The 18,811-nt window shown below is 41.7% G+C and overlaps 1 protein-coding gene across 1 annotated transcript in view; it reads right to left on the minus strand.

Moving 5' to 3' along the window:
• Positions 1–461: 461 nt before the first annotated feature.
• Positions 462–18,811, minus strand: part of LOC149287549 (integrin beta-2-like) — a 73,714-nt gene continuing 55,364 nt past the window's right edge. The window contains exons 14-17 of the mRNA XM_089492756.1: positions 11,631–11,844; positions 5,534–5,742; positions 1,828–1,994; positions 462–527 (exon numbers count right to left, since the gene is read on the minus strand). Of these exons, the coding sequence (XP_089348882.1) occupies positions 462–527; positions 1,828–1,994; positions 5,534–5,742; positions 11,631–11,844 (656 nt within the window). The remainder of the gene's footprint in view (positions 528–1,827; positions 1,995–5,533; positions 5,743–11,630; positions 11,845–18,811) is intronic.

Genomic DNA, 18,811 nt, shown 5'->3' on the forward strand with positions numbered 1-18,811 from the left:
TGGGAACTTCTCGACTCCGGCCACCCGAAGCCTTCCCTTGCGGGACACGGCCAGGACTGCACAGTGACGTCAGGGGAGTTCCTGCTGATGGCGACGGGTAACACCCCCCATTTAAAGGAAAAAATTGACGGAGAGCGGGGCGTGTCAAGACCCCGGTCCCGCGACCCAGGGGATTCAGGTCTTGACCCGGAGGAGCAGCGCTCACCCGGCAATCTCCGGGTCAATCACGCAGAGTTCCCAGGTATGGTCATAGCCAAGAAGAAGTTTTATTTCTGCTTCTTAAAAGGAAAAAAATAAAAGTATAAAAGAAGTGGCTCACATGACAAGTTTGAAAAGGGGTTCTATAACAATTTTAAACAATAGACCTTACAATAAAAATCACTCTTCATACATAGAGTGGTTGTATACTTCAAGTACATAACCAATTGAAATAACACTTTGCTTCTTGATTTGCTTGACGGTCATTCTCCATCGTACATTGGGTTCACTACATTGGTGGTTGGTTGCTGGTACAGAGGGTTTGGATCCTAAGCAAACAAAAAATGATTTTATGAGTTAAATAATGAACTATTCTACATGCAATGTGCTTATTTTGATATAGCTTTGGTAGACAGAAAACTTTCAATACTTAAAAAGGGAAGTGAAGCTGTATTTTTTTTTTTTACGGGGGCTAGCTTAAGTCATAATTGGTCCACAAGTCCAGCATCCAACCAGACATTTCAACAGCAGGGCTGTTTTTAATGCAGGGCAAAAGAGAGCTGCTGGCTCATGCCCAGACTTACCGCAGAGACCCACAGCGCATGCTCTTGGGCCCTTTCAACAGCTAACATAGTCCAGTGGAGGTCTGTGCCCTGCTGACATTGGGATGTGATGTCTTATCCAGACATTTATGAGTGCACTGAATGCAGAGGAACTGTTTGTGCCTGTAGCTGCACAGATCTCCACTAAGGTAAAGTTGGACTGAAAGGGATCAGTATGGAAGCTTGGCTTTGGGCCCCTTTATGTTGAAAGCCCCATGGGTAGGAGAACAGTCAGTGTTTGTTGTGTTCAAGCAAACCTATTGCTCTTCCTCATGAACCCAGGGCCTCTTTAGCTACATAGGTCATTGAATTATGTGTAATATGCCTGGAGTACAACATTGGGAAAATAGAGAGCCACAGGCTATATAATTCTTACAGAAAGCCTAAAGAAAATATTTGTTGCATACATTTCTAGAGAACTAGAGGTCACCTGCTTACTAATAGTACAAGCTGTAAATAAACTATTATTGCAAAATAAACATGATTACATTATTGTGCAGAATTACATAACTGATATGATTAGGAGACACCACAAGTGGAATATTAGTGATTGGTGAACCTTAAATGTAAACATGTCTGGGAAGGAGGTGAAGAAAATCTGTTGGCCCCTTCACAAATATGACAGGTCACTTAAGAAATATGAAAAACGAGTGTTGCTAATGGGTCATTCCATGGTCTTTACAAGTCACTGATTACACATGGACCTAAATATACAGTGCTTCGCTAAAAGATGTATAGACAACAATAATGAGCAATAATTAACTACTAAAATGTGATTGTAAATAAGCAAGATAAAGAATTGTACATTCATATATTTTATGAGCTAGCATAACATGTTTCCAGAGTGTAAGCTTGCAAGTAGGGCCCTCTTTACCTAATGTATCAGTTTGTCTTAATCTGTCAGTTCTAATTTTCTCATATCCTTTGAATATACGTTATTCTAAGAAGCTCTGCGTGAATTGTTGGCATTATATAAATAAAAACTAATAATCTTATGATGGTATATAATTTTGTTATATATACTTACTTTGTTCCACTTAGATTTCAATTTCTCTTTTTCGAACCGCTTGTATGCCTTTCTATCATTTGCCTCTGTTACAAGCTTCCAGAGGACAAGGCATAACACACCAACAGCAATCACACCTCCAATGGTGCCTCCAACTATTGCAACAACATTAGGAGCTTCAGGGCACTCTGTGAGAAGGGTAAAGAAAACCTGTTTTGTGATGCATAGGTCTCAAACACCTCAAGTAAATTGATAAATGTAAAATAGTACACTTGGGATGTAAAAATCCAAAGGCAGACTATAGTAGGGGGGACAGTTCTGTCAGTGACATCAGAAGAGAGGGACTTAATTAAGTAATTATTTCTGAGGACTTAAAGGTAAACAGACGATGTAATAAAGTGCTGCAAGCAGGATGCTGGGTTGTATAGCTAGAAGAGTTTGTAGCAGGAAGAGGGAGGTGGTTCTGCCATTTTACAGATCTGGAAACCCCATCTCGAGAAGGATATTGACATTTTGGAGAGCGTTCAGAGCAAGGTTACAAAAAATAGAGAAAGGTTTGCAGGATAAAAATTTAGCAGGAAAGACTAAGGGGACTCAATATGTATAGCTTGGGGGAAGAAAGAGAAAAAGGAGATATGCTAGAAGCATTTATATACTTAAAGTGATTTAAATACAGAGAGGAGGTTTATTTCAAAGGAGGAGAAATGTTACAACAAGAGATAAACTGAACATCCTCTCATCAGAAGTGGCTGAGGCTAATGCAGTAAGGGGATTTAAACATGCACAGATAAGCATATGCTATCCAGACAACAACAACTGATTAAGACCTAAGCATTAAATCATGTGATGCAGTAAACCCTAGGGAGATGATTTGTTTGGCATTTGGGTGCAAGCGCTATACAAGTCACGTATAGGGGTCACTGGGGTGGGCCAATGCTCCATTCCCCTTCCAGTGGAAAATCCATGCCAGTTGTTACAAAATGTTAGAGTTATGCAGGATCTGGTCCAGGATTCCTATAGAGCCTGCATCCGGCACAGGTGCTGGGCATTAAAACAGCACCTGTGGTCATTCTGCCCCATGTGCTATTTTGGGTATCTCTGAAGGCGGGCAATGCAATTTACCCCATCAAACCATATATTTTTTAACACTTTTTAAGACACCCCAAGGTACTTCAAATGCTGGTATTTGAACCCTTTCCATGCATTAATTCTACTACCCCCCTTTGTCAAACTTTGTGGTAGTAATTTATTTTGCGTTTTCTTTTTTTATCGCAGAGATTGTACTTCAGGTATGGATTTACAGCTCCTGGTATATGTCACTGTAAGAGTTATTTTGAGGGGACAGCAAATTTACACTATTATACAGGCTGTACACTCACCACTTTACATTGTAGCAGAGTGTAATTTCTTCAGTGTTGTCACATGAAAAGATATAATAAAATATTTACAAAAATGTGAGTGTACTCACTTTTGTAAGATACTTTATGTCACTGTCGAACACCCCAATAAGTGTTCACCAACATCTCCTGAGTACAGCGATACCTCCAGGTTTGTCTGGTTGTTTGGGGGCTAAAAGGCCAAATTTGGGATGTGTGCCCTCCCCCCCATTTTGGTCAGGTTGTGTCTATGCCCCATCTTTCAACCCGGCCACTCCAATTTACCCAATTTTCCCCCCACTTTAAGTCTTTAAAGTGGGGGTGCGGCCTATATTCGGGGTCTAGCGCCCGACGCCCGGGACATGCAGTTCCGGGCAGGGTTAGGATACAGATCCCCCACAGCAGTGCAGGGGACCCGTATCCTACTCTCTGATACGCTCAGACAGCCTCCCCTGCCGGCACTTTCCACGGGGGGGGAGTGCCAGCACGGGAGATTGTCTAAGCGCATCGCGCAGACGTTCACCGGCTGCAGTGATGCGCGCGTAAACAACCTCCGCTGCCGGCACGTCTGCACGATGTGCTTTAACAATCTCCCTTGCCGGGAATTCCCACGGGGGGAGTCCCGGCAAGGGAGATTGTTAAAGCACATCGTGCAGACGTGCCGGCAGCGGAGGTTGTTTACGCGCATCGCCGCAGCCGGTGAACATCCGCACAATGCGTTTTACCTCTGCCCCCAAGACTTACCAGAGCAGACTCCCGGGTGTCTTGCGGGGCCGGCGGGGGACATCTACGCAATACGCGTATACAACTTTACGCGTATTGCGTAGATGTCCCCCTCCTGCACCGCAAGACACCCGGGAGTCTGCTCTGGTAAGTCGGGGGGGGGCAGAGTGGCAGCATATCTCGAGGGGGGGGGACAGAGTGGAAGCATATCTCGAGGAGGGGGGAGGACAGAGTGGCAGCATATATGGGGGGGACAGAGTGGCAGCATATCTCGGGGGTGGGGGGGGACAGAGTGGCAGCATATCTATTACAAAACGTTTTCTTTAAAAAAGCACCAAACTTTTAGGGTGCGGCCTATATTCAGGTGCGGCCTATATCCGAGCCAATACGGTATTTTACTAATCACATTGTGACTAGAAAGCTGGGCTCGATTGACTTGCATGTTTGAATGCAGTACCTGTAGAGCCAGAGTTCTCAGAAGGGTCTGGAGAGACCCTCTTGGAAACTTTGGCAACTTTGGTTTTTTTTAGGATGGGCAAAGTGGTAAAATCTTGCAAGTGGCAAAGTCTCTCGCAGTGGCGGTTGTGACCACTTTCCAGAGCGGTCATAGTGCATCCTGGGGTGGGTGTTCAAGGCATTTTAGCGACACCGTTGAAGCTTTGGAGGCACTTGTTAATTGCCTCCTAAGCTTTTTTTTAAACTGGAGTCCGCCGCCATACAGTACGACAAGACTGTACTGGAACACTCACTGTGATGGAGCGAAACAGAAAGGAAGCATGTGCAATACCAAGACACTATTCCAGCCCATAGCCCTTCTAATTCACAAGATATTGCGATTGGGAATGGAACCAATGGGAATCCAGAATTTTTCTCATTACTTACAACAAGGTGGAGAGTGCAAGGAGAAAAAGCAAGAGTACAGGTTTCAATGAGATGGATGACTCTTATGCGAGGAGGAAAGCGAAGCTGGTAGCATTCTGGGGTTGATGCTATTTGAAATTCTGAGTAGATAGCCTTACTCCATCTTCAAATTTTAAATAGAGGTCAGTTTTCTAATCAGTGGCCGTTTTATAGTAAATGTTGGCTCTGTAAAGAGTTCTGTATTCGCCACAACAGTGTCTTTATGTTTTGAACTTGGGCATCTGCAGCTGGAACTCAAGATGGAGTCAGGGATGGAGAAAGTATGATATCAAAGGCCAGCAAAGAATGGAGAACATTAAAGAGGACGATGATATGAAGAATTATAAAATAATTATTTCAGTAGCCCAAATTAAAAAAAACAGGTGTAGGGATTATTCCAAAGTGTGGTTAGTTCTTTCAGTTTGTCTCAAGTCTCAAAATAAAAGTAATAATAATAGTAATAATAGAGTAACCGTCAGAGACCACTTTTTAAGGCTTTTTTTGTATTTTAGTAGTGTCTAAAGGTGCATAGGATGTAAATTTAGCACTACAATTTTCAACTGTTAAGGGGAATAATGTAAAGACCTTATTAGTGCTTGTAAACTCATATCAAAAATAGAGAAATACACCTAATTTCCAGAGAATGTAAAAATTCAGAAAAGGAAAGTTTTTAGTGCATTGAAGTTTTTTCTCATTGTATAATGTCTTGTGCTGTAGTATCCACTTACCAGTCTTTTCACTGTAAGTTATTGTGTATTTTTCTTCTCCATCATCCTCCTTTATAATATACTGCATCCAACAGTTTTTTGAATCCTTTGCTTTGCATAACATTTCCTCTTCCAGTTGGAGTGTCCTGTAGGGTGTTACACCAGGACATCTACTGGAGCAGTTTCTTGCATCTCCTTCTTCATGTGTTATCAGGCATTCAACACAGGATCTGATAGGGATGAAAAAGTTTTAGGATTATCTACAGTGGCAAGCGTAGCTAGACGTGATGGTAGTTGGCAACCAACATCAATGAGGTACACGTGGGGATTAAGCAATACATTCTACAGTGGCCAAAATGGAGCAACATGTAAAAAAAAAAAAGGGTATGTCTAAATTCACTCATTATCTTGATGCTCTGCCGAGTGCGAATATATTGGAAGTAATATTGGAGGAAGCAGGTGAAAGTAATGTCCCAGCCCTCACCAATATAGACAGGTACTCTTAACTGGGACTGTCACGAGAAAAAAAGACACGAGAAAAAATTGTATATTTCCTTTTTTTGGGTATCTGTCAGGCTCATCATATCTTAGCCCTTACTGGATGTTGGAGTCCAGAGCGCAGGAGTGTAAGAATGCATGCAGTGTTAGACACACACTTCACAAATGAGACAAAAGCTGAATGTTTGAATATAGGTAAATTAATCAAAGCATATACATCTCACCATAAGGAGCAGAGTAGCAGGCATATCAAGTACACAGACTACTGGGGAGTACAAGGTAAGAATCCAAAGGGTCTGGGACAGGTAGCTAGCAAAAGGGGTAAATCCAATAGGCAATCCAGGTCAAAAAGGTAACAGGCAGGCAAAATGGTAAATCCAAGAGTCTGGAGTCAGACATGACCTATTGTGCCAAAGTAACTAAATCAACTCACACTGTTACTGAGAGGCAGGGACATAAAGCCTGTTGATACGGTCAGGTGTGTCAATGACATAGGCTTCAGGAGAGGAAGGCAGGGTAATAAAGCCTGTTGGATAGGTCAGGTGAGGTAATGACATAGGCTTCAGGCGAGGGAGGCAGGGTAATAGTGTAACAAAACACAACTGAACATAAAAACACGGATTCAAAACATAACCAGACAAGACATATATGGTACAGGATGCCACAACGGACAGGGAACAAGGCAAGATGCACAGGGGATGGAGTGAGGAGCCGAGATCCTCAGACGCTTCTCCTTTAAAACTCCAGGCAGTTTGCAGGGCTGGGGCCGAATACTGACAGTATCATGATTATTTAGGGTATTGGGGTTGATTTTTTTTTTGCCTGAACAAAAATTATAGCTGAAGAGCCAGTTTACTGTATACCCGATCGTGTATTCGTTAATTATAAATAGGAACCGAATGCCCTGTCTTTTTTTATTTATTGTCCTAGTTTTTAGAAAAAAAACCCCAAACCTTAATGTTTCAATTACAATTACACATAGTTTCAACTTTTAAGTGTTTCAAAATGATAAAGAATTTAAAATGTTTTATAACATATTTTATTGAAGTTCCTGACATTTATGATGCCATATATAGTTATTGTTTAAAATATCACAGTCCAGAAACATTTTTAAATTGAAATGATGGCTTATCACCGTTCAGCTGTGGATAAAACCCATTTTTTTATTTAACAAAAGGGGTAACGCAGCTTAAAAAAGAAACATAATATAGCAAACATTTGAAACATGAGTTTAGCAGGACTCTTGTTCAGGAGTCAAATATCTAATACCATAATTGTTTTAGAAACAGAACCATGTGGTCTTAACTAGAACACAGAAGCAACAACATCAACCACATGGCACCTAAGGACCCATCAATAGGTATTGATATGCCTTAAAACTCAGAGTTCCCCAGCAAAAACAAGTACTGAGAAAAGAGCAATTTAGTCCCTACCTCTCCATGGTTTATGCATGACCCCTTCATTACACTTGTGAAGGGACTGTCTAATAGACACAAGGGTTTAAAGGCTATACAGTAGGAGATAAAGAGCACCCTAGTAGCAGTATGCTGCCCTGTAAATATTATTATTATTATTATTATCTTTTATTTATATAGTGCCAACAATTTATGCAGCACTTAATACAATACATATATTCAAGGGGTATGACAAAATGAGAATTGACAGACTAAGACAAACCAATACATTAAGTGGAGAGAGCCCTGCTCGCAAGCTTACAATCTTGAGGGGAAAAAATCCTGTTTTAATTTGTCAAAGGCAGATCTAGTTTTCCGTTTTTTGGAGATTTCTTACTTGCCCAACACTGAACTTTTCAGTAATTAATATATTAAGAGTTTGCTGCTTTTGTGGTTTACTACAGAGGCACTCATCACCACTCCAAGTAGTTTAGGATAGAGAATCTAAATCTAAATACCAGCTACAATTTTGGGATTAGCAGCAACATCTCTCATCCTTTTACACCTTTTGGGTAAATTGCTTAGATTTATTATGTGAAAGCAGAATAAGATCCTGCATTGTCATTCCCTTTATTCCCTCAATTAACATGTAAAGCTTTGGGTGGGGAAATTTTGTTTCCAGAGCAGCTGTATCATCACCTGCGTTCAGCAAAAGCAAGATGTTTTTATACTTCTGTGCTGGCAAATATGGATGATGTTATATTAAAACAAATTAAAATCACTGAAGACAAGGACACACTTCTGAACGGTTTGCCTAAAAAATCCTTTGTTTCAAATGTGGGGTGTACACATTAGCAAATTTAAATTTTCACCCAGCAGGATTCCATTGACAAAAATGTATCTACACGCACTCAAGGAGGCCAGAATGATGAAGACAGATTTGCTGAGAAAGAGAAGCATTTCTGAACCTCTCTTTCTTCGCAAATCTATCTGCATTATTCTGGCCTATCCACAAAAAGGCAGATCCACGGGGTTCCTCCAATTGGGGGAGAAGGTGTACCTGGAGACAGAAAACAAAATCTGTTGTCTGCCAATGAATAAACAAAAAATAATTATATAGTAGAAACTTTTGTCTATCTGTTCCAATCTAGCCTCTAGATGTTTTGTATAGTTCACATCTTGCCTGGACAAAACAAGTTCTAATTCATTACACTATGCATTACTTAATAATGGAGCCTTCCAGCAGGAAATGTAGATTTTAATACAGTGAGAGGATTTAAGCATTCATGGAATTGGCATGCCTATAAAAAAGACAGGGCCAATGGCCACATAAATCAGAGGTCTTATAGCAGGAAAGGAAAAATGTGCAGAGTAGTTGGGAGAAATAGCGCTTATCTAAAATTAAACTATATTTCTATATTTTGGTTATTTTAATACCTCCCTCAAGCTTAACATGACCCAAGGTAAAAGCCTTGGGAGCTGCGTTTGTAGGGGGGACAACAATGATGCAGGTGGGGGTGGTGAACATATAGTTTTCCTTTAACCCCTTAAGGACCGGGCTCATTTTTCGTTTTGTACCCTGTGGGACCGAGGCTGTTTTGACACTTTTGTGGTGCTTGTGTTCAGCTGTAATTTTCTCCTCACCCATTTAGTGTACCCACATAAGTTATATATTGTTTTTTTCAGGATCGTATCATCTTATTTACTATAAAAAAAATAAAAAAAACATGGTGAAAAATTGAAAAAAAAACACATTTTATGACTTTTATTTGAAAAATCTTTTACTCACCTAAAAAAGCAAGTAAAAAAACTAGCTAAATAGATTCTACTACTTGTCCTGAGTTTAGAAATACCCAATGTTTTTATGTTTTTTTGCTGTTTTTTGTAAGTTATAGGGCAATAAGTACAAGCAGCGTTTTATGATTTCCAAATCTTTTTTAACAAATCTGGTCAGTCTGCCTCCATCTCCTCTTTGGAACATCTTTGAAGCCGGTTAACTCAATTTAACCCATTCAAACCATATATTTTTGAAAACTAGACACCCCAGGGTATTCCAAATGCTGTTATTTTAACCCTTTCCATGCACCAATTATACAACTACACTTTGTCAAACTTTGTAATAGTAATTTTTTTTATTTTTTTTTCCACACAAATTGTACTTTAGTTATAGATATACAGGTGCTGGTATATGTCACTGTCAAACAACACCCCAATATGTGTTCAGCAACATCTCCTGAGTACAGAGATACCCCACATGCATGGGTTTGTCAGATTGTTTGGCTGGTAAAAGGCTACTTTTGGGGCATGCGTAATTCAGGTGGTCATTTGGTCATTGTGCCTCCCTCTCCTCTTTGGAATATCTTTGAAGCCGGTTAACTCAATTTAACCCATTCAAACCATATATTTTTGAAAACTACACACCCCAGGGTATTCCAAATGCTGTTATTTTAACCCTTTCCATGCACCAATTATAGAACTACACTTTGTCAAACTTTGTAATAGTATTTTTTTTTTTTTTTTTTCACACAAATTGTACTTTAGTTATAGATATACAGGTCCTGGTATATGCCACTGTCAAACAACACGCCAATGTGTGTTCAGGAACATCTCCTGAGTGCAGTGATACCCGACATGCATGGGTTTGTCGGGTTGTTTCAGATTTAAAATGCCACATTTGGGAAGTGCGCTTATTTTCTCCATTTTGGTCAGTCTGTACCTATGCCCTATATTTGAGCTAGGCCACTCCAATTTACCCCATCAGCCATTTTTTTATATATTAGACACCCCTTGGGTATTTGAAGTGCTTTTATTTTAACTCTTTGTTGAGATTTTTGAGAATTTTTAGCACTTGCTCAAAATAATAAACTTTATTTTTTAATTTTATTTTATTTTTTTAATACTTTTTTTATATTTTTTTTTACACATTTTGCTGGTACTGGATGGTTCATCTAGTGACATCACTGCATAATTATTTTTAAATGTTAGCACATTTTTTTTTTATTTTTTTTTCCATTTTTTATTTATTTTTATTTTTTTTTAATATTTTACTAATCACATAGTGATTAGAAAGCTGGGCTCCATTGACTTGCATCGTTGAATGCAGTACCTGTATTCAACCAGCAAGTGGAGCCAGTTCTCTAGAGGGTCTGGAGACCCTCTAGCGAACTTTTTCGTCTTTATTGTTTTATTTCCCGGGCCGCCGCCATCTTGCTTGATGGCGAAGATCACCGGCAGCGGCGGCTGTGACCGCTCTCCGGAGCGGTCACAGCCCACCCAGAGGTAAGTGTTTGGTGTCGCTGGATGCCTCCTGATCGAGGCATTCCAGCGACACCATTTAAGTTTAGGAGGCGATCGTTGATCGCCTCCTAAACGCTTTTAAAACGGGCGTCCGCCGCCATACAATGTATGGCGGCTGTTGACGCCCCGGGGAGGGGCCAGACATGGCCCCCGATGCCGATCTCGGCCTTGCTGAATGCCTCGACATCGAGGCATTGCAGCAAGGCCGTTTAAGCGAAGAAAGTGATCCTTGATCACTTTCTAAGCTTATTTAATTTTTTGACGGTTCAGGACCGTCAAAGGTCATTTAGTGACCTTCTTGTTATGACGGTCCTGAACCGGCAAAGGTCGCGAAGGGGTTAATCCTGAAACTATGCGGAAAAAAGGCAGAAAGTTGTACAACGTTTATATGTGATAGGGGTTGTAAGCAAGCAACCGTTATATGCAAATGATATAGTTGGACTGCAGCCAGCTACAAAGAAGATTATGTTAGCATTCTCTAGGTCAACCGTATAATTGCAGAAACTGATATAAGTCAAAATGAAACTGCTGCTTGTGTCTCCCACATCCCTGAGGGAGGTGTGACCCTTTATATTGGTCGAAGCCAGCTTATATTCATTAAAGCAATAAGTGTTTCTTGTTGATATATTCTGGTTCCATAACAAGGGCACACCCAAACTTAAATGAATGTATAATAGTGTAAAAATATCAGACAACATATAAGATATGGTGAAGGGTGAAAACATTATTTATAATGGGTTTATTAGACAAGTGCTGCAAAGAGTTCTGTGTAAATAGACAGGCAGGCCAGCAGAGGGCAGCACTGGGAACCTGTATCTAGTTTTAAGCTTTCTTTTGTCATCATGTTATGTTATCATATGTTTTCTAAAGCAGCTCCTTGTAGCATTATGTCTGTGAAGTAAACAGTCTATGTTCGGATAGTTGCTTACCCAAATTTTTCACAGGGAGAGGTGCAGCCAGGACATAATTCACAAAAGGGTGAGAGGTATCCTGGTTTGCATTTGCAGGTGTTACACTTGCATGTCCCTCGTCCACTGCAGACAGACCCCCTTTGGTTTATACAGTTTGTTGTGGAATTGTTGCACTCACATCCAGTGCCTTCAAATCCTGCATTGCATCTGCATTTACCACACTCACAAGTTCCTAGGAATAAACATAAGTCTTCAGTCAAAGATTTTCCATAGCATTTTACTTGTGCACTACCACCTCTATTTTTGAATATAAAATTAACCCCTAAGGTAACACCAGTCTTACCTTATGAATGGGCTGACTCTTCACCCCAAAGCCATTCAATTGTAAACAACAATTCATTACCACATACAAAATATTCTTGAAATTCAATATAAACAAAACATATAAATGCATACAATGTAATTAAATTACCTTAATAGTAGGCGGTAACACAAAACTAACACCACTCTTAACCCTTTGAGTGCATTGAAGCAATAGAAATAAATCCAGGGACCATGTAAAGTTTGAGGAGTGCAAAAAAGACCATATGAGCCTTATCTGCCGTCAGATTTGTTTTACATGTATGACCTGTATGCCAAAAGTTATATCAGTTTTCTTTATATATATTTAATTTTTGGACCAGGCACATCGAGGAACTCATTGAATGCCTTGGAACTGGTCCAAGCCACTGCTGAAGTTGGCTGGTACTGAGTATCTGTGTATGTGTATTGCTAATTATGTTCACCTAGGGGCGCTCCTGTAAACAAACAAAAAAAGAAATACAAAACAATAATAGTGCAGCAGAAAAAACTGGCAATGGAATATTTTGTGTAAATAGTTGCACTCACAGTATGTCTGTGATATTCAAGTGTTTCTCAATTTTCTTTGATCTATATCGAATAATAGAAGGGAATAAAACAAAAAGCCAAATGGGATGGTATCTACACATATAAACAATAAAGATACAGATAAAGTTCTACAGGGAAAAGAAGCTCTCGGTAAGTAGAACTTCTGTTTACCTGCCATGCCAGGTAACACTACAGATAGATATACCAAAGAAGAAGGGTGGGCAAGCTCAGGAAGAAAAAAACAGCCTCAAGGACCTTATGTCCGAAAAGCGAGTCTTCCTGCGCCATCTTATCGAGTCTGTAATGTTGGACAAAAGTATGGAGAGTGCCCCAAGTAGCCGTCTTGCAGATCTGTTCAGGAGAAATGTGACATTGTTCTGCCCACGAAATGGAGACTGCGCTAGTAGAGTGAGCACGGATCCCAGCAAGAGAAGGCTGGACAGCTGCAGAGTATGCCAAGCTGATGGCTGCCACGATCCACTTAGCAAAGGAGCTGCTGGAAATGTTGAAACTTCTGTTGGGGCCGGAAGAGGCCACAAATAAGTGAGGGGACTTACGCAGGGGCTGAGTTCATTCCAAATAAATGGTGAGGCATCTCTTCAGAACTAGAATATGTAGAGCTTCTTCTGCTGAATAGGGAGATGGAAAAAAGGTAGGCAACACAATCTCCTGGTTCTTCTGGAAGGCTGACTGTGCCTTGGACGTAAATTCCAGAGGCAGAGAGAGAGCACAGCTTTATCCGAGAAGAATTGTAGGAACGGCTCTTTCATAGATAGAGCCTGAAGTTCACTAATACGTCTAGTGCAGGGGCATCCAACGTGCGGCTCTCCAGCTGCTGCAGGACTACATCTCCCATAATGCTCTTTCAGCTAAGGGGCTGGCTGAGGAGTATGGGATGTGTAGTCCTGCAGCAGCTTGAGGGCCGCACGTTGGATGCCCCTGGTCTAGTGGAAGTAATGGCCACAAAAAAGGCCATCTTCAGAGACAACAAATATAGAGAAACCGGCTGAAGAGGTTCAAAAGGTGGCAACATGAGTCTAAGAAAGACGAAATTAGGGTCCCAGGGAACCATTTTGGTGAGAGGACGAGGACACATACGGACGATGGCCTTGGAAAACCGTCTGACAACCACTAGTGAGATGAGATCGAATCCCAGCAAGGCACTAATGGCAGAAGTCTGTACCTTGATAGTAGATGGTTGAAGTCCATCGTCAAATCCATCTTGCAAAAATTCCAGAATTGATCCTGGGGAACAGGATGAAGGAAGAGTTCCTCTGGAGCCACACCAACTGCAAAACTTCTTTTTCTTAAGGAAGGAATTAACCTTCTTTCTACTACGAAGAAGTGTCTCAGCCACTGGAACGGAGAAGCCCTGGGCCCTCAGTATCTCACGTTCAACCTCCAGGCCGTCAGCTGGAAGATTGCAGGAATTGAGTGAAGAAACTGACGAAGATGCTCTCTCCAAGCCGGGAGTCTAAGAGGGGGTTGTGTAACTGACGGTGACCATGTCCGCATACCAGACGCGTCTCGGCCAGTCTGGATCTATTAAGATAAAAGAGGCGCGGTCGTTCCTGATCTTCTGCCGAACCTTGGAGATCAGAGAAAATGGAGGAAAAACATAGGCGAGATGGAAATTCCAAATCTGGGCAAAGGCATCTATCTCCAAAGGATGATCCTGAGGCTTGAGGGAGAAGATGGCTTGAGAATTGTCTCTGGATGCCATCAGATCGATCTCGGGTAAACCCCACTGCCGGACGATGAACTTGAATGCTGCTGGATGCAGAGCCCACTCGTCGCTCAGAACAGGAGTTCTGCTCAGGAAATCTGCTTGAATATTCAATGTCCCTTTGAGGTGGACTGCGGACAGGGTTATAAAACAGGACTCTGCCCAAAAAGAGATCATGAGAGATATATGCAGAAGACGGGGGCTTCTTGTACCTCCTTACATGTTGATATATGCTACTACTGCCTGGTTGTCGGAGGGTAGCAGAATGTCCTTGTCAGCTAGCAGCTGTTCCCAGTGATGCAGGGCTCTTTCCACCGCAAGCAACTCCAGGCAGTTGGAAGGAAGGAGTTGCGCAGCTGGGGATCAAAAACCTTGAACTAACCTCTCTTGATATGTGGCTCACCATCCTCTAATACTTGCGTCGGTGGTGAGAAGCTCCTTGGCTGATAAGGACCATTGTCCCCCCGCAGCTAGGTTGTCCCGTTGGAGCCACCAAAGCAAGGGATGCTTGTGAGGAGGGAGACGGACAAGCCTGTCCAGAGCCAACGGGTTCTTCTCTAGATGATGAAAGATACAACGTTGAAGAATCATCATGTGGGCCAGGGCCCAAGGAACTGCGTACCTCGTGGAGACCATCTTGCCAAGCAGGGACATGCACGTCTTTAAGGAGCTTCTGTGCGCAGAGAGAACCCTGCGGACCAGCAAACAAATCCTGTTGATCCTGCAAGGTGGAAGAAAAGCTTTCCCAGAGCAAGAATCCAGACGTAGGCCCAGGAATACTAGTTGTTGAGAGTTATTGGTGCTGGACTTGTCCCAATTCAGAATCCAGCCGAGCTCCTGTAATGTGTCGACCACTCTGGAAAGGTGAGACTGGAGAACAGGAGCCGAACGGACATTGCTAAGCCAGTCATCCAGGTAAGGGATAACTGAAATTCCTTAATGTCGGAAATGGGCTGCCACCACTGTCAGGAGTTTTTAATAAACCCCCCAACCTAGCTCCAGCTGAGGGACAGGAACCAGGACCTTCAGGTCTGCAAAACCGCTTGCCTTGCCTGGTCTTGAGGAAGGTGGGAAATAAAAAAACATTCCGAAGGTCTGTTCAGAAACTGAAGCTGATAACCCTGAGATACGATGGTTCTTACCCAGGGGTCTTGAGTGATGGAGAACCAATTGTTTCTGAAAAACCAGAGCCTCCCTCCAACCGGAATGAAGTCTATTCTTGGAAGCATTATCCGCAGCCCCGGCTTTCAGCCATAAGGCCCATCTAGCTGCGACGGAAAGCGCAGAAGCCCTGGCTGTCATTCTGATGGTCTCAATTGAAGCATCGCAGGGAAAATCCACAGGCAGTCTAACAGCGGCGACATTCTTTAGGATAGCCTACAAGTCTTGGTGGCATTATCCTCGTCAATCTGTGAGAGCCAAATCTTAACTGCTCTGGACAAAGAGGCAGATGCGATTCCTGGCTTGAAAACAGCAGCAGAGGCCTCAAAAGACTTTTTAACGGCTGCTTCAGCTTTCTTCTCCATGAGGTCAGAAAAATGTGAGCCATCTTTAAGTGGCAAAGTCATTTTTTCTGGAGAACCTTCATCACTGCGGTATCAACCAGAGGGGTAGCACAAAACTGGGCAAAGTCTTCATCAAAGGGAAATAATCGTTTCACACGCTTAGACAGGTTAACCTTTCTTTCCGGGTGATGCCATTCCTGCTTAATAATTTCAGACAGCGCAGGATGAATAGGAAAGGCTGAATGTCTAGAGAAACTGGCAAAGAAGGGGTCACTCTTCTGGGTAGCAGACTCATCTAAATGCATTGCAGACCTCACCACGGAGATAAGAGTCTCAATTTCTTCCACCGGGAAGAGAAAAGAACTATCTTCCCGGATCTCTCCTTCCTCAGAAGAACACTCCTCCACAGGAGATGTTATTTCATAACTTGTTACCAATTGTAGAAATCCTTGGGAAACACGGTAACAATAAACTATATTACCCCTTAAGGACAGAGCTGCTTTTTTTGTACACTTTGTGACAATGTCTGTTTTAACATTTCTGTGCTCATGATTAGCTGTAATTTTCTTCTTCCTCTGTTACTTTATCCACACAAGTGATATATTTTGTTCAAAATCCGCAACTGATTTCAGTCAAGCGGAGCAAAGCTTCTTCCTGGAATCCTGCAAAGCTTTGTGACACCCAGAACACTGTGCATGTTTGGTCTTCATCAAAGCCTTTTTAGGCTTGTCCTCAACAGAGGACGGCTCGGAATTATCAGGAGCCGACATAACCACTTCTGATGCAACAGCACCTTACCAAATATAAATAGCAAGGAGCAGGAACCATAAAAAAGTACCTACTCCCCTGTCCTTATAACGGCTTATCATCAGGCTGTAACTCGCAACAGCGGCAGATTTGGCACCAAAATGTTAAAATCTGGCCGAAAACAAGGCTTGAAACGCACTACCGGAAGTGCGTAATGCCCCGAACCAGAAGCCAATGAGACACCATGATGGACAGCGGCGTCCAAGCCACCCTGCAGCATACAAGCCGACCAGGACTACAACTGTGCACGCGAGGAGGAGTGGGAGCCAAGAGGACACCTCGCCGGTAGGAAGTAAGTGTGTGCGCTGGGCAGCGCAGCACCAGCCATCCGGCTATGGTGCAAAGGCTTAGCCCGGGGAATCAGCTCAACCTAGAGCTGGGGGAAAAACAACAAACAGGAGACGAGTCCTCCCTACCTGATGTAGGGCAGGAAAAATACACTGAATAGTAGGAGGGGTGGAGCTTTTAAAGTTTTGAATCCAGCTCTATATCAGGTACGGGGGAGGAGTCTATCGGAAGTGTCACCTGGGAAAAATTATTGCACTTACACACGGATGGGCACACTAGGATGGTATGCAAAACAGCTTCCAAGAACCGCTTAAGCAATATCCTAGTCTTTTTCTGCACCGGCACTTCCTTGGAACAACAAGAAAAATACCAAATATTATCCGTGGAGCGAGTGGTCTCCCGACTCCAAACAGTGGAACATCCATCTGGGATCACCCAGGATATTGCTTAAGTGGTTCTTGGAAGCTGTAGTGTGCCCATCCATGTGTAAGTGCAATTTTATCTTTATTGTTTAAAAGTGAAGATACCATCCCATTTGGCTTTTTTTTGTTTTCTTCCCTTCTATTTTTCGATATAGATCAAAGAAAATTGAGAAACGCTTGAATATCACAGATATACTGTGAGTGCAACTATTTACACAAAATATACCATTGCCAGTTTTTTCTGCTTTTCTATAAACATAGTATTTGACTGCAGATGAGAACCGTTCAGATCATTTAGTCTGTCCATTTCCTGATGAAAAGACTCAGACTAATTACGCCTTGGTCTTGATTCCAGATAGTTGATTTTTTATTATGTCCTGATAATCATAGAATTCAAATAGGGTGTATTTTCTTTTTCACACGACTGTATATTACATCATGATGACATGTGGTCAATTGTTTAATTGTAAATACATCTCCTATAACTTATGAATGGAACTTTAACTCTTTCTTACCTTGAAAATGTGTTAATTAACATGGTCTATACTGTTTATAATAGTAGAATCCTTTCATTTGATTTAAAAAAAAATAAATTGATTTTACTGTGTGTTCTGGTATAAGATTCTTGTGCCTATGTTTTTTGCACCACTGTATTTTAGGTCTATTCGGTAAGATGTCTTTAAGGATTGTGTTTGTTTCTAATACTCTGAATTTGATAGTAAAATTCATCAAAATTCATTTGATGTTTTTTTGTTATTCTGTCTCTCACTGTTCAAATAAACCTACCATTAAAATTATAGACTGATCAGTGGGCAAACGTATAAACATACAAAATCAGCAGGGGATCAAATCATTTTGTTCCTTCACTGTATTCTCATTTTTATTTGAGCGTCACACTCTACTGTTTGATTTTCAAACTGAGGGACACAGTGGGAAGTGTTTTTAGGTGTCAATCAGCACTAATTACATTAGATGATTTAAATAGGACAGCTTTATGCCAATCCCATGCATGTTTAAATTTCCTCACTGTACTGGTCTCTTCCACTTCTGCTGGGAGCCTGTTTGATTCATCTAATACCCTCTTAGTAAAGTAAAACTTCCTTACATTACATCTAAGCCCATGACACAATCGTATTTATTTAAATCATGCCCAACATTAATTATGTAATTAAATGTTATTAGATCAATTCTAAAGACAGGGATGTAACTAGAAACCACAGGGACCCCCAACAGCTGGTATGTGCCATCATTGCCCCCAAACAACTTGTCTGTGCCTTCTTTGCCCCTTTCTCCCCTTCCACTCTGGCACACATATGCAAACACACTCCATCTCACCACGTGCATGCTCACACACACACAATTACCCATGCATGCTCACACACACACAATTACACATGCATGCTCACACACACAATTACACATGCATGCTGACACACAATTACACATGCATGCTCACACACACACATACAATTACACATGCATGCTCTGACACACACACACAATTGCACATGCATGCTCACACACACACACAATTACACATGCATGCTCGCACACAATTACACA

Source organism: Sceloporus occidentalis, unplaced genomic scaffold (assembly GCF_023333645.1).
Source record: "Sceloporus occidentalis isolate IW3139 unplaced genomic scaffold, rSceOcc1.0.p SCAF_59, whole genome shotgun sequence".
NCBI lineage: Eukaryota > Metazoa > Chordata > Lepidosauria > Squamata > Phrynosomatidae > Sceloporus > Sceloporus occidentalis.